Here is a 12,108-nt window from a genome sequence, read left to right as displayed (position 1 = left end):
ATGTTTCATCAGTGCTCTTGGCTCTGCTGGCTGAGACAGCACTGTACCGGGATAAGCCAACACTAGTCAACCACATCCTGTTCCTGATAGATTGTTGAGGCGTTTAATTGAAGGTATTTACTGTCAGGCCTAATCAGCGAGGCAGGTTGACAAAAAATGTGGTTACTTAAGATTCTCTTAATCTATGTACAGTTATGGACTGTTTTCACATAATTTTTTTTTAACCTTAGTTACAACCCAGTAGTGCTAAAAATGTCTAGAGGTTTGTTTAAAAATGAAGAACACACTTTACCACAACATAATTTCCATTTTAATACATATTTATAAAACTGTATCAAATAACAGTGTATTGAAACACTGAAATGGTTCTTTTAAGTCTGCTTGGTGTTTAATCTTACATCCACACACATATTTCTTGGTGAAAAATGTTTCCAACCAATTCGCCAAACATACTAAACTGCCTTTAAGATTTTCATGATGGCACAAAATCAGCATAAACAAACAGCATGACTACAGAAACTGTCAAAACTGCTTTCCTGTGCAATTTTTTTTCTTGACCAGTCCAGTAAAAATATTCAATCCCCAAAGTGCATAATTGATGGCAAAGGAATGTGTTCCTCCTAAATAGGTGACCCGCTTCGTCTGCCACAATATTACAATTGCTTTCACTATGGACCTAATAAGCTTAAGCTCTTATTCTGGAAAAACCAAGATTAGGTGTTTTGAAGCTCTGAAGGATGCCTATCCTTCACCTACTATAAAATATTAACTTTGGTAAATCCAAGCCTGTGTTTAATGAGCCATGTCTTTACTTTGGCTATGCAACCTGTGAATGATAGGCCCACACAGTTAGACAACTTAAGAAATGGCACAACCCCCGACTCCGGTATTTTTCACTCTCCTTCTGGGGCTATAATAACTCCCAAAACAATAATAGTGGCCCAGTGATGCCCTGTGCTCAAGCCTGTCTCAATTTATCATTAAACCTGAAAAGAGTTTACAATTTAAGAGTTTTTCTCTTTGTTTTCATCTCTATTTACAGTGGTCAAGATAAGGTTTTAGCAATTAGAAAGCAAATATTAGTTTTCTATCATAATGTGTGGATAATTACAGCTTGAGCCATAAGAATTACACTACTACACTAAGACCAATTCTAGTTATGAGCAGCGATTTCTTTCCTTCAAGGTTTTTCCAAGTTAGGGTGAATTAAGAAGGAGCCACTCACCTTGTTTCCTGTCCCAGCACAGCAGATGCCCAGGGCCATGGCAGCCCCACAGCGGACATGTGGGTTGTAGCTCTCTGACAAAAGAGATACCACACTGGGACACTGCTCTGGTGTCCTAAAGACAGAGAGAGAAAGAGAAGAAATCTAGGATTAGAGACTGATGACAAGAACTTCATCTTACCAAGTCTAATTATTAAACTAAACCATTCTCCCCCTCTGCGCTGTCAAACGAACACACACCTAAATAAGAAAAGTCAGAAAGCAGTGTTTTCTTTCACAATATGGGTAAGATCTGTGTACCATGCTTCCAAAATAAGTCAGAGGTGGAGGAGAAATCCGATTACTCTTCTGCTGCATTTTAATGGCCGTTCCAAGATTACCAGAGAAAACTGATTTCTCTCTGCTTACTTAAATCATTCATCAGTCATTGTTATTTTGCTGTATTCAGAGTGTTTTTTTTTATACAAGTATCCATGTCAAAGAGGAACAATCTGAGAGCTAGACAAAGGATAAAGATAATAGCTATACACAGAGAAATACTCTAGAGTAAGGATATGGGTATGAAACACAGGGATTTGATTGATGTCTCTGAACACTCTGAAAGTACTTATGGCTTTTTCTCATAGATAACTAAAGAAAACTGAAACCACAGACTCAAATTATTTAAAACAAATTTTGATTCAAGATACAATTGCAAACATGAGGCGCTTTGATTTCTTTTCAAAACTACATGGAAAGTTTGCAGAATGATATGAACACTAGGCACTAACTAGTACGTGCAAAAAATGAGTTAAAATTTATCTTTAACTGATCATTATCCTATAGAGGTATTAAGTATGAAGAAAAAAAAAAACTTTTTTCACATTTGACCATTTTCTTCAGTGAGACAGATCAGGTTTAAGTCACCAAATGTAAATATCAAGAATGTGGCTTGTAATCTAATTCCAATAACATGAAGGATTTTAAGATAAAGTTACTACAATGTCAAGTTTTACAATCACCAGTAACAAAACTGCATTGTGGGTTGTCTTGTGTCAATCCCAGCAAGATAGTATTTAATTGGACAGAAAATGTGACTGAAATAATCTGTTGCATATCACGAATGTTATCTAAAAATTGGCTCATGAAAGGTGGTGCTGACAGCACCAGCACTGCCTGAGTCTTAAGCCTGACAGATGAGTTCATTGTAGAGATTACTCAGTAACTTTGAATTTCACAGAATACTATGATCTGACTGAATGTGTCAGGTCATTATCACATTATAAAAAACAAACAAGCATGTAGGTTAGGAACTAGACTAAAGTATAAAAGTGTACCAACTGTTTCAACTTAGCAGCCTACATTTGTTTGTTAACTAGACTTAAATGCTTATTTATTGGATGGAGTAACAAACTTAAGAAAAAAAAGTCAGTTGGCTGTGCATAGGATTCAGCTGGTTTTTTAGTTTGTTTAATTTGTAAGCGTTGAATCACTAGGAAAAAATTTATATTCAGTTAAAGCTAAAAAGAAATGTTAAAAAAAACTAAAGATAAATATGAAAAAACTATAATACAATTGCCAAAAATGTAAGCTAATAAGTAAGTAAGTAAGTACCTAAGTAAGTAAGTAACTTTAAATCTTAAATACACACATACACAAAAACTTGTGGATTTCATAGAATTTGATATAATGACAGCTGTCTAAATGTACACAACATACAATAAAAAGAAGAAAAAAACCAAACAAACACTGTTCTGGAATGGCCCTAAACTGCCTAAAAAAAAAATGTTTGGAATATTCTTTATTAAAAGGAATATAATTCTTTCCTGAGTTTTCTGTTCTCAAGCATAATGAGCACTGATGTGTTAGGACTTGGAAGCTCAGATCACCCACTACTGGAGGAATAGATTCACAAATTGCTACATTTGGAGATCTAGACAGCCTTTTAATTTCATCTACGTGGATAGATTTTGTTTTATTCTGGTAGTCGAATGTCTCCAAATCCATTTCTGGATGCGGAACAGATTGCAATGTCTAGTCAAAATTGTGATTCGGGCTGTATAAATAAAACCAGCAATACTTGACCAACATATGCTGCCTATGCATTATAAAAGTATGAAGTAAGCAATTGAAAGTTGAAGGCTGAGTTGTAATAGCTAGAGACTGACCTAATTTAAAATATTTTGAAATCAAAATGGGGCTACAGTAACTTGAGGCAAACTTGATAAAATTTTGCAATTGCTTTTTGAAATAGTCTAAAGCCTTTTCAACAAAAAAAAAAGGCAAATTTTCTTCAACCACCAGCAAAATGGAAGAACTCAAATCGAAAGAAGGAATCAATAGCCAGCATTTGCATAGTATAAAAGGGCATTGAGGCATTAATGTATGAATTTCAAGCATAAAATCCTTACATATCCTCTATGTGTGATGGACCCAAACCTTTAGGAAGGTAAACTGAAATATTGAAAATCCAGAAGGTAAGATTAGAAACATAAAACAGAAGTTTTTTTTGCTCTATTAGAAATATCAACTTAAAGGCTACAAAAATGCAAAAGGTTTGAATTTAGATGTGTTTATGCCTACATTTGCCTGGCTTAGCCAACATTTATTGTGTTGCAATCACAAGGTGGTGTGAATGACGTGCAATTTAATACTTCCCCATACAAAGCACACACATTGACTGGATAAGATAAATAAAATATAAATGGATTTTGCCACATGAAACAGAATTGTGGCAGTTATTAATGCACAAACACTGTAAAAGAGCAGATCTGATTAGCTCATTTCGTGTCTATTACAACCAGTCACCCAAATAAGTCATAAAAATACCTAGACAATGTTAATATTAAAAAATCTGAAGAGCTGCTGGGCTTTTTTTTATCTGACACTGAAATTAAAAATTAAAACAACCAAATGATAAGACAAAAGCTGCAAAGAGCAACAAATGCACTCATATAAAAAAAGATGTGACCTAATTAAATGGGTGAGTGTATTTAAGTATACCATTTAAGTATTAAAATTATTTGCTTTAACTATTAAGTTATTATGATTAGCCTCTTAATTACTGTAATCTGTTATGATATACAGTCATGACATAATGTGAAGTGTACACATTGTGTTGTAGATCTAAATTTTCATCAATATTTATTTAGCACCTCAATTCAGACTTACATTTTAGAAGAGAAAATTTGAAATTTGCAGCTACACCTATGTATAAAAATATTGCTCATATAATTATATCATATTCTGAGCCCCTAAGACTGACTTAAATAAATGTGCCTGTTTAACATGCATTTGTTGTGGTGGTAGCAGAAGTCACCTTTTACGTGTATCATAGAAAATGCAGAGACTACAAGAGTTAGGTAGGTGACCTCAGATTTTCCATTTAACCAATTTAAAGTCTAGTCACATCAGCTGGCGCATATTAGAAATACATTTGCTTTCTTTTGAGAGAAATATTATACATAGCTTGTTTGAATAGGATGGTCAAAGGATCTCATACAGCACTGCACATCTTATGAGGTATCACCACCATAAGTGAATTAGGGAACATGCTTCAGTTAAAATAATTTGTCTTTGGACAGATCTTTACAGAGAGACCAAAGGTATATACAGATCCATGTGGGGGGCTGTTGGCTGTACTTCTCACAATTTCTTGTGAAGAGAAGAATCACTCATCATCTGGTTACTGTAAACTCCAAACAGTGTTTATTTATGCCTTTTAATATCTTGCATCTGCTTTTAAAAGAAAAACTATGACTGTATGTGGAAACACTTTTTCACTTATTAAGACAGTGAGATCACAGGATAAATCAAATGCGCTGTAAATTTCCAACTTAATCAGATAATGGGATTATTTTAAAATGACCGTCTCAGCCTGAAAATGTGAGCACATTGGGGAAGAACATGGAAAAGGTAGATGGTACGAGTAGATCTTTTGAACACCTCACAACACACAGAAGGGCTCTCCCCACGCACCACAGTCTGATTTGAAGAGGAGTGAACAGTGACAAATACAAACAGGAGGGCGACTGTGTTGAAGGAAATTGCCTCCCAGAACCACTGGCACATTGCCAGCACAAAGACATTCATCCGTTTTTTTTAACAGACTAACTCACGGGTAAGACGAAGGGAGGGAGGACAGAGAGAGCGAACAAGACTGAGCGAGTGTGAGCTGATTACAGGCTGTGAACAAGAGGCAGCGAGTGGGAATGGGAGAGAGGCAGAAGAGCCACAACATCTGAAAGTTTAAAATCGTCATAGATTACTAGAAGAATACTGGGGTTTCATCCACCATGTGGAAGCAAAACAAATTCCACATCATGGACTGCTTCAGACAGAGACAGATTTAGGTTTTGCTGCTGACGGAGGGCGTACTCTGTCACATTCTTTTTTGGGTTGAGTGGAAATATAAAGATGAGATAGAGGATAAAAATTAGTGCAAAGTTTGAAATGTATTAGATGTTAAGCTACACTGTTTTCCAGCACAAATGGTTACTGCAGTTTTTATCAAAGTTAAGACATAGCAGTTTGGAAAAATTCTTCAGAACTTCAAAGATCAACTTTAATCGTACCTTCAGGAGAGGGGTAAGTACTACTTGCTAAATAAGGATAATGCTAATTTACACTATGTTGTACATTATCTTTTTCTTATCTTGCTTAATCTATTCCACATAGGTGTGTTAATCTTTGTAGACATACAAGTCATGTAGCGTTCAAATTAGCACCTAACCTCTGTTTTTTATACAGAGAAATTCTTTATTCTTATTAGTTATTTTTCCTATATCATATTTTCCAAGTTGCTAAATTTCTGTCAAAATATGAAAAAATAAATGCATAATTAGCACATAGAAAAGATCTATCATTTGTTATCATAAACGATACGTGGTACGCTGGTATGACAGCTACTTTAACAGACCATTTGTTCTTTTAAGGGGATGCTTCGGATGACAAGAAAGTGAGGACATCTGCTAGAGCCTCATTGTGGAAGTACTAATTGTGTTGGGATTATTGGCAGCATAGGAGTGTTTTCAGTGGATTCCCTACTGATTCATTTTCAGTTTGTACACTGTGCAAGGGATGAAGCTCCCCATTCATTGGCCCTGAGCTATCCCGCCCTAATTTCTGCCCTTGTCTGTGGGACCCAGTGACAATGCTGACCGACTGTTCAACACCACAAAGATCAGAGCCCCGACCCACACTCAGGCCCGCTGTAACCTCTGCAGCACTATGTCTCAGGCAGTCGTGGCTCCATTTGAGACTAACAGCTCATGGCCAAGAGAAGAGTCTGATCTTCAGTTGAAATGGGCTGCCCTGCTTATCATCATGGTCATCATACCCACTATTGGTGGAAACATCTTGGTCATTCTTGCAGTGTCCCTTGAAAGGAAACTGCAAAATGCCACCAACTACTTTCTGATGTCACTTGCTGTAGCTGATCTACTGGTAGGACTCCTAGTGATGCCTATTGCCCTCATCACTGTTCTCTACAGTAAGTTAAGCATGAGACCATGTGTTTTAAAACCTATAATTTTCATATAATTTGTGTAATGCAAAGCAACAAACACTTGACTCCAACAATAAAATCATGGTCTTGTACAATGCTCAGATCAGTTCCTTCCCACCATTATGAAAAGTTACACCAAAATGATGGAAACTACTTTAACCCCTATAGACTGACCCACTTTATTAACCTCGGCTGAAAGTTCCATAAAATTCAGCAAACCATTAGAAAACAATGTTTTAACATGAGTTTTAGAAGTGGGCATGCGTATGTAGAACAACGGCCATAACCTACTACAGATATTTTACACCGATTAGGATTTTTACCCAAGGGGAAAATGTTTTAATTAAATTAAAAAAATTAAACTCAAACAAAAATCATATGCCATCACTAACCATTTTATTTCAATTTCAGACACAGTATTTGTAAATACTTCTGAAGATTAACTAATTTAAAGTCCTATTGTTTGTTTTCATACACCTACAAAATACAGAGCTATGGCCAAGCATTAATTATGCCAGTAAATCTAATTTGAGGATAATGAGCCAGATCATTATCATGTAAAAACCACAGGACTGGACTACACAGTAAACAGGGCTGTTTGTGGTTTCTCTCACAAATCACAATTTGCTACACTGAAAATCCTGCAAGTGCTAAATTCATCTCTTAACAAAGATGATAAGAGTTACAAAATTCTATTCATATAACACTTAATTGAAAAGTTTGATTGCACTATATTTTCTTCCATGTAACTAGTTTGAATATTTGAGTTATTACATTTAAACATAAATATTTATAGCTTTTAATGTAACAATAAATCTCTGCTGTATATAATCTCTGCAATATAAAAAATAAAATATTCACTTGCAAAATATTCTTTCAACACAGTCATTAGCACTTTTTTAGAAAGATGAAAGTCACAGATTGAAGACTGTTGTAAATGAAGATCTAAGAAAGGTCTATAGCAAAAATTATACCAGAAACTATTGGAGATCCAAAGTTTAAACTTAATCCTGCATAAAAATATTTTACATTCTACACCTAGTTGTAGAATGTAGTAATGTAGTAGCCATAATGCTGAACACTCCATTGTATAGGGTCAGACTGTCTACTCTGAGAAGATTTTGCCAACGAAAAGGCCTTCCAGGTGCTTAAACTATGACTATACTATATAGTATAATTATATCAAAACTCCCACCAAGTATGACAAAAGAGAGGTACAAGAAAAAGATATCTCACCGGATGGCACATTTGAGGGAAAATTATGCAAAGGAATATTTTAACCAACAGTCTTTTGCTATGTTAATGGGTGAAAGGACAGAAGCCAGAACAATTACTTGCCAAATTTATACCTGGAACTAAAAATAAACAATAGTGTTGAGCATACTCTCCGGCACATCTACATAAAGAACTCTTAGCTCCATAAACAGTCAGTGAACGCTCCTTTTTCCAGTAAAGTCATTCCTTGCATAGATAAACAAAAAACAATCTTTTGCATGAGTGCTTCTTCTGTTCCTTTGCAATTGTGGCATACTTTCTATAACTGGTTGTAAGCAAAAAGTGGACATTTATAGGTTTATTTTAAGAATTACTAATTCCAAAGGTAACTGATGTAAAAACTGTAAATTAAAAAACAAAACAAATAACAACTGTAAGACAACACACTGGTTTAATTCCCCTCTTATCTTCGCTTTAGATTCTGACTGGCCTCTTCCAGAATTCCTCTGCCCCATTTGGCTCTTCCTTGATGTGTTGTTTTCTACTGCATCCATCATGCACCTATGCGCCATTTCACTGGATCGTTACATTGCCATCAAGAAGCCAATCCAACACAGCCAGTACAAATCTAGAGCCAAAGCTATGGTGAAGATTGCACTCGTATGGGTCATATCCATTTGTAAGTAAACCAATTCTATTTTCTTAACTTTTCTGACACTATGATACTATGGTCATAATTAATCTAAGATGTTACTGATGATGTCCTATAGGGACAACTTAATCCAATTTAGTTAAAAAATAGCTTACAAATTACCTGCAAGCCTAACTACATATCCCCCAGAGTTCTAATAAGAAACTACAAAGAGTGGAATGTGACCCATTTCTCTACAAAATTACTGCTCAGTGCTGAGTGCTCAGCAGTCTGACCACTCAGCAGTCTGACCACTAAAAGTAGTCTGTTTGGCTGTTGGGTTTGGTTTAATTTGAGCTTCATTCCATGAGCAAAACCAGAAGATCAGATGTAATGAAGTGAGCAGCACTTACACTGCAGACAGCTGAATTTTTACTCTGGCAGCACACTATTGTTCAATTTAAGAAGCATTGTGATATGCCAAAGGAGGATCTGTTTATTTTATTTTAAAGACAATAAAAAGGTCATTCTGTAATATAAACTTGCCTTGTTATTTTACCCCCATTTATGCCACTATCATATATCCCATTTTTCCCCAATCCTTGTTTGATATAGGATTTAGGCTGCTCAACACTTCAGGGCCTCCATTGTTGTATCTTTGGCCTCACAATGCGCTAAATGTATTCAATGGATGAGAGGTCTAGACAGCTGACAGACCAGATCTGCACCTGAAATCTTATACTACCAAGCCATGATGTTGTAACAAGAGCAATATGTGGTTTGACACCATCTTACTACAATAAGTAAAGCTTCAAACTAACTTATTATTTTTTCCAGGTATTGCAATTCCAATTCCAATAAAGGGGCTTCATAACTACCACCTTCCCAACAACATCACCTTCAACAGTAACCACACATGCCTGCTAAAGACAGACACTTTCCGAGAGTTTATCATGTTTGGCTCCTTGGCAGCATTCTTCATCCCTTTGACCATCATGATGGTCATCTACCTGCTTACGGTCCAGGTTCTACGCAAAAAGGTTTATTTGCTCAAATCAAAGGTGAGTCAGCGTTTTAGCTACCCAACAGTCTCTAGCATTTGTCAGAGGGAACAGGTTGCCACCTCACCTATAACTGAGCACCTGAACATGCAGGAGAACAGATTTCCAAGGATGCAAGAAAAAACATTTACAGGCACAACAAGCTCTCCTACAGTAGATCAAATGACCTTTCGCCGAATGTCAACAATGGGCAAGAAGTCAATGCAGAATCTGAGCAATGAGCAGCGTGCCTCAAAGGTGCTAGGCATTGTCTTCCTCTTGTTTGTAGTCATGTGGTGCCCTTTTTTCATTACTAACATCACATCTGTGCTATGCACCAGCTGTGATGTTTATGTAATTGCCCGCCTTATGGAGATTTTTGTTTGGGTGGGTTATGTGTCATCTGGTATCAATCCATTGGTGTACACCCTGTTCAACAAAACCTTCAGGGAGGCATTCACACGGTATATCACCTGCAACTACAGAAACTGTGCAAGTAATAGGCCAGGAAGGCATCCAGGGGCCTCAAATGCAGATCGGACTCTTACACGGATTTCATTCAAGTCTTCCATGGCAGAAAACTCTAAACTGTTTATGAAGCAGGGAATGAAGAACGGTATTGCATCAGTAAGCTACCAGAGTCCAGTAAGATGCCGGCACGCACCTGTACAGTCCTCAAGTGGTGTTATGTTTGATATAATGCTTCTGACTGAAAATGAAGACAGTAAGCAGGAGGAACACGTTAGCTGCGTATAGATCTACTATAGATCTAAAAAAGCTGATCTAAAAAGGGAGCACTTGAAGTGAGACTGATTTATGGTGCAACCTCTCTTTCTCTATAACAGACAAAATGCTAACCTAACCTCCAAACCAAATCATTTAATGTCAGAACTGTACATGACAACAAAATCTAACATGTTGCTATCATCATCTAATGCTGCTGATGTTTGTTTAAACCAGAGAACCACAGGGGATTTTTTTAAGTATTTCGGAAACATATAATACTATCTTTCACCCATAAGTCAAACGACTTTGATAGACAACTATGTAAACACATATGGTCAATATTACTTAATGTTTTTTTAAAACAAGCCAGATTAATGTGAATTCTTGCAAAGAGAAAGACTGTTTATAACAAACAAAGAGAGAGGAATCAATCAGGTAACCTGTTACAGGTGAACTAGCAAGGAACACAGAAAGAACATCCACTGTGAAATGTAGACAAAGTTCAGAACACAATGCAAAGATGGGGAATAAAGTCATTATGACAACCTGGAAACTGCAGTAAACAATATATGCTTATGCTGATCCTTTTATCTAAGGATGTTTAAATATTCTATAAACCATCTCAGTCAACATACTTACATTCTGTTAAGACAACCACAACTCTTCCAAATCTCTTCTGCAGGTACTTAGAAAGCACTGCACTGTTTTCTACTCTGATTGTATTTGCTGGACCGTTGGGAAGTGCTCTTGCATGTGTATTGCAGCCTGATGTTTTGACATTTTAAAAGGTTTCCAAATAAAAAGACTGTATATAAGAATGAAGGACAAAATCTAAAATAAATGGAAGCCTAAATATGTTGAATAAAATATTTTCTGTGTTGCTGAACAAAGAGAAAGAAGCATCACTTATGAGTTTTCATGTTCTTTCAGTGTTTAGGTCTACATTTTTTTTATCTATCCGCACATAAATCAGCACAATGCCTAAAGAGAATCTGAAAATACTGTTAATTAAACATAACTCAGCACAAGTTCTTACTATAAAACTACTAGAGGTTTAAAAAAAAAATAGACTTCTGTAACCAAGCCATGGGTCGTAAACATAAAAAGGCAAGTTCACCACACTACATGCTTTCTGTTGTATTTTGTTTGATCAAGTATGCATGAAATAAGATTTCCACAGGGCTCAATGAGCATGATATGCAAGTGTGTCACCATTTTGTTTTTGCTTAGACAGCCTCTGTCTCATTCACAAACAAGAACAGGTTCATTTCATAAAAGGATAAGGTGAGTTATTTGAACTTGAAGGTGATCTGCTTTTGTGAATGTTGTGTACATGTTGGAAAGCTGAAGAGGAGAAGGCCAGCTGAATTGTTCTAGTTAAGAAGTCTTTCTAAACACAGAAAGATTTACACCAGGTTTATCTAGCGGCCAATTGATCACACAGAATATCACATACCCTTTTTTGGGCTTAAAAATGTACACCGAGATATTTGTGCACTGGCTAGATTCCCTGTTTAACACTGCTCTGGTCTCACATGGCTAAAACCCTATAAACAGCCAGGGAAGACAATGTGTGAGTGACAATGGCAAGAACATCCACTTTTCTCTTACAGAGGGAATATCTTGTACAATAGCATGGTAGTTAATGTAAATTTTAGCATCTAAATGATCAAAGACAACATAAATAATATTAATAATTCAGGCTTGCAATGGTTCCTGAATAAGCAGTGGCTATGAAGTACATAGCTACATACAATCACCATTCTCATCATCAGTTGCTTTAAAA

The 12,108-nt window shown here is 36.1% G+C and overlaps 2 protein-coding genes across 2 annotated transcripts in view; one reads left to right on the top strand and one right to left on the bottom strand.

Annotated features, from left to right (window-relative positions):
* Window positions 1–12,108, bottom strand: part of psmd1 (proteasome 26S subunit, non-ATPase 1) — a 32,467-nt gene that overhangs the window by 12,758 nt on the left and 7,601 nt on the right. The window contains exon 17 of the mRNA XM_067513035.1: window positions 1,226–1,340. Within this exon, the coding sequence (XP_067369136.1) occupies window positions 1,226–1,340 (115 nt within the window). The remainder of the gene's footprint in view (window positions 1–1,225; window positions 1,341–12,108) is intronic.
* Window positions 4,852–11,395, top strand: htr2b (5-hydroxytryptamine (serotonin) receptor 2B, G protein-coupled). The gene is made up of 4 exons (XM_067513036.1): window positions 4,852–5,791; window positions 6,139–6,695; window positions 8,404–8,604; window positions 9,394–11,395. The coding sequence occupies exons 2-4, from the start codon at window positions 6,434–6,436 to the stop codon at window positions 10,350–10,352; spliced, it is 1,422 nt and encodes a 473-aa protein (XP_067369137.1). The 5' UTR covers window positions 4,852–5,791; window positions 6,139–6,433; the 3' UTR covers window positions 10,353–11,395.

The sequence above is a fragment of the Channa argus genome, chromosome 8 (assembly GCF_033026475.1).
Source record: "Channa argus isolate prfri chromosome 8, Channa argus male v1.0, whole genome shotgun sequence".
In the NCBI taxonomy this organism is placed as follows: Eukaryota; Metazoa; Chordata; class Actinopteri; order Anabantiformes; family Channidae; genus Channa; species Channa argus.
The sequence above is the reverse complement of the archived record's forward strand: the minus strand, read 5'-3'. Positions and strand labels throughout refer to the sequence as shown.

What these genes read in the sequence shown, in the direction of transcription:
- htr2b (XM_067513036.1), top strand. Translation starts at nt 6,434, where the DNA reads ATGTCTCAGGCAGTCGTGGCTCCATTTGAGACTAACAGCTCATGGCCA. An exon ending in CCTCATCACTGTTCTCTACA is followed by an intron (nt 6,696 to 8,403) that starts GTAAGTTAAGCA and finishes TCTTCGCTTTAG; the next exon opens with ATTCTGACTGGCCTCTTCCA. An exon ending in CGTATGGGTCATATCCATTT is followed by an intron (nt 8,605 to 9,393) that starts GTAAGTAAACCA and finishes TATTTTTTCCAG; the next exon opens with GTATTGCAATTCCAATTCCA.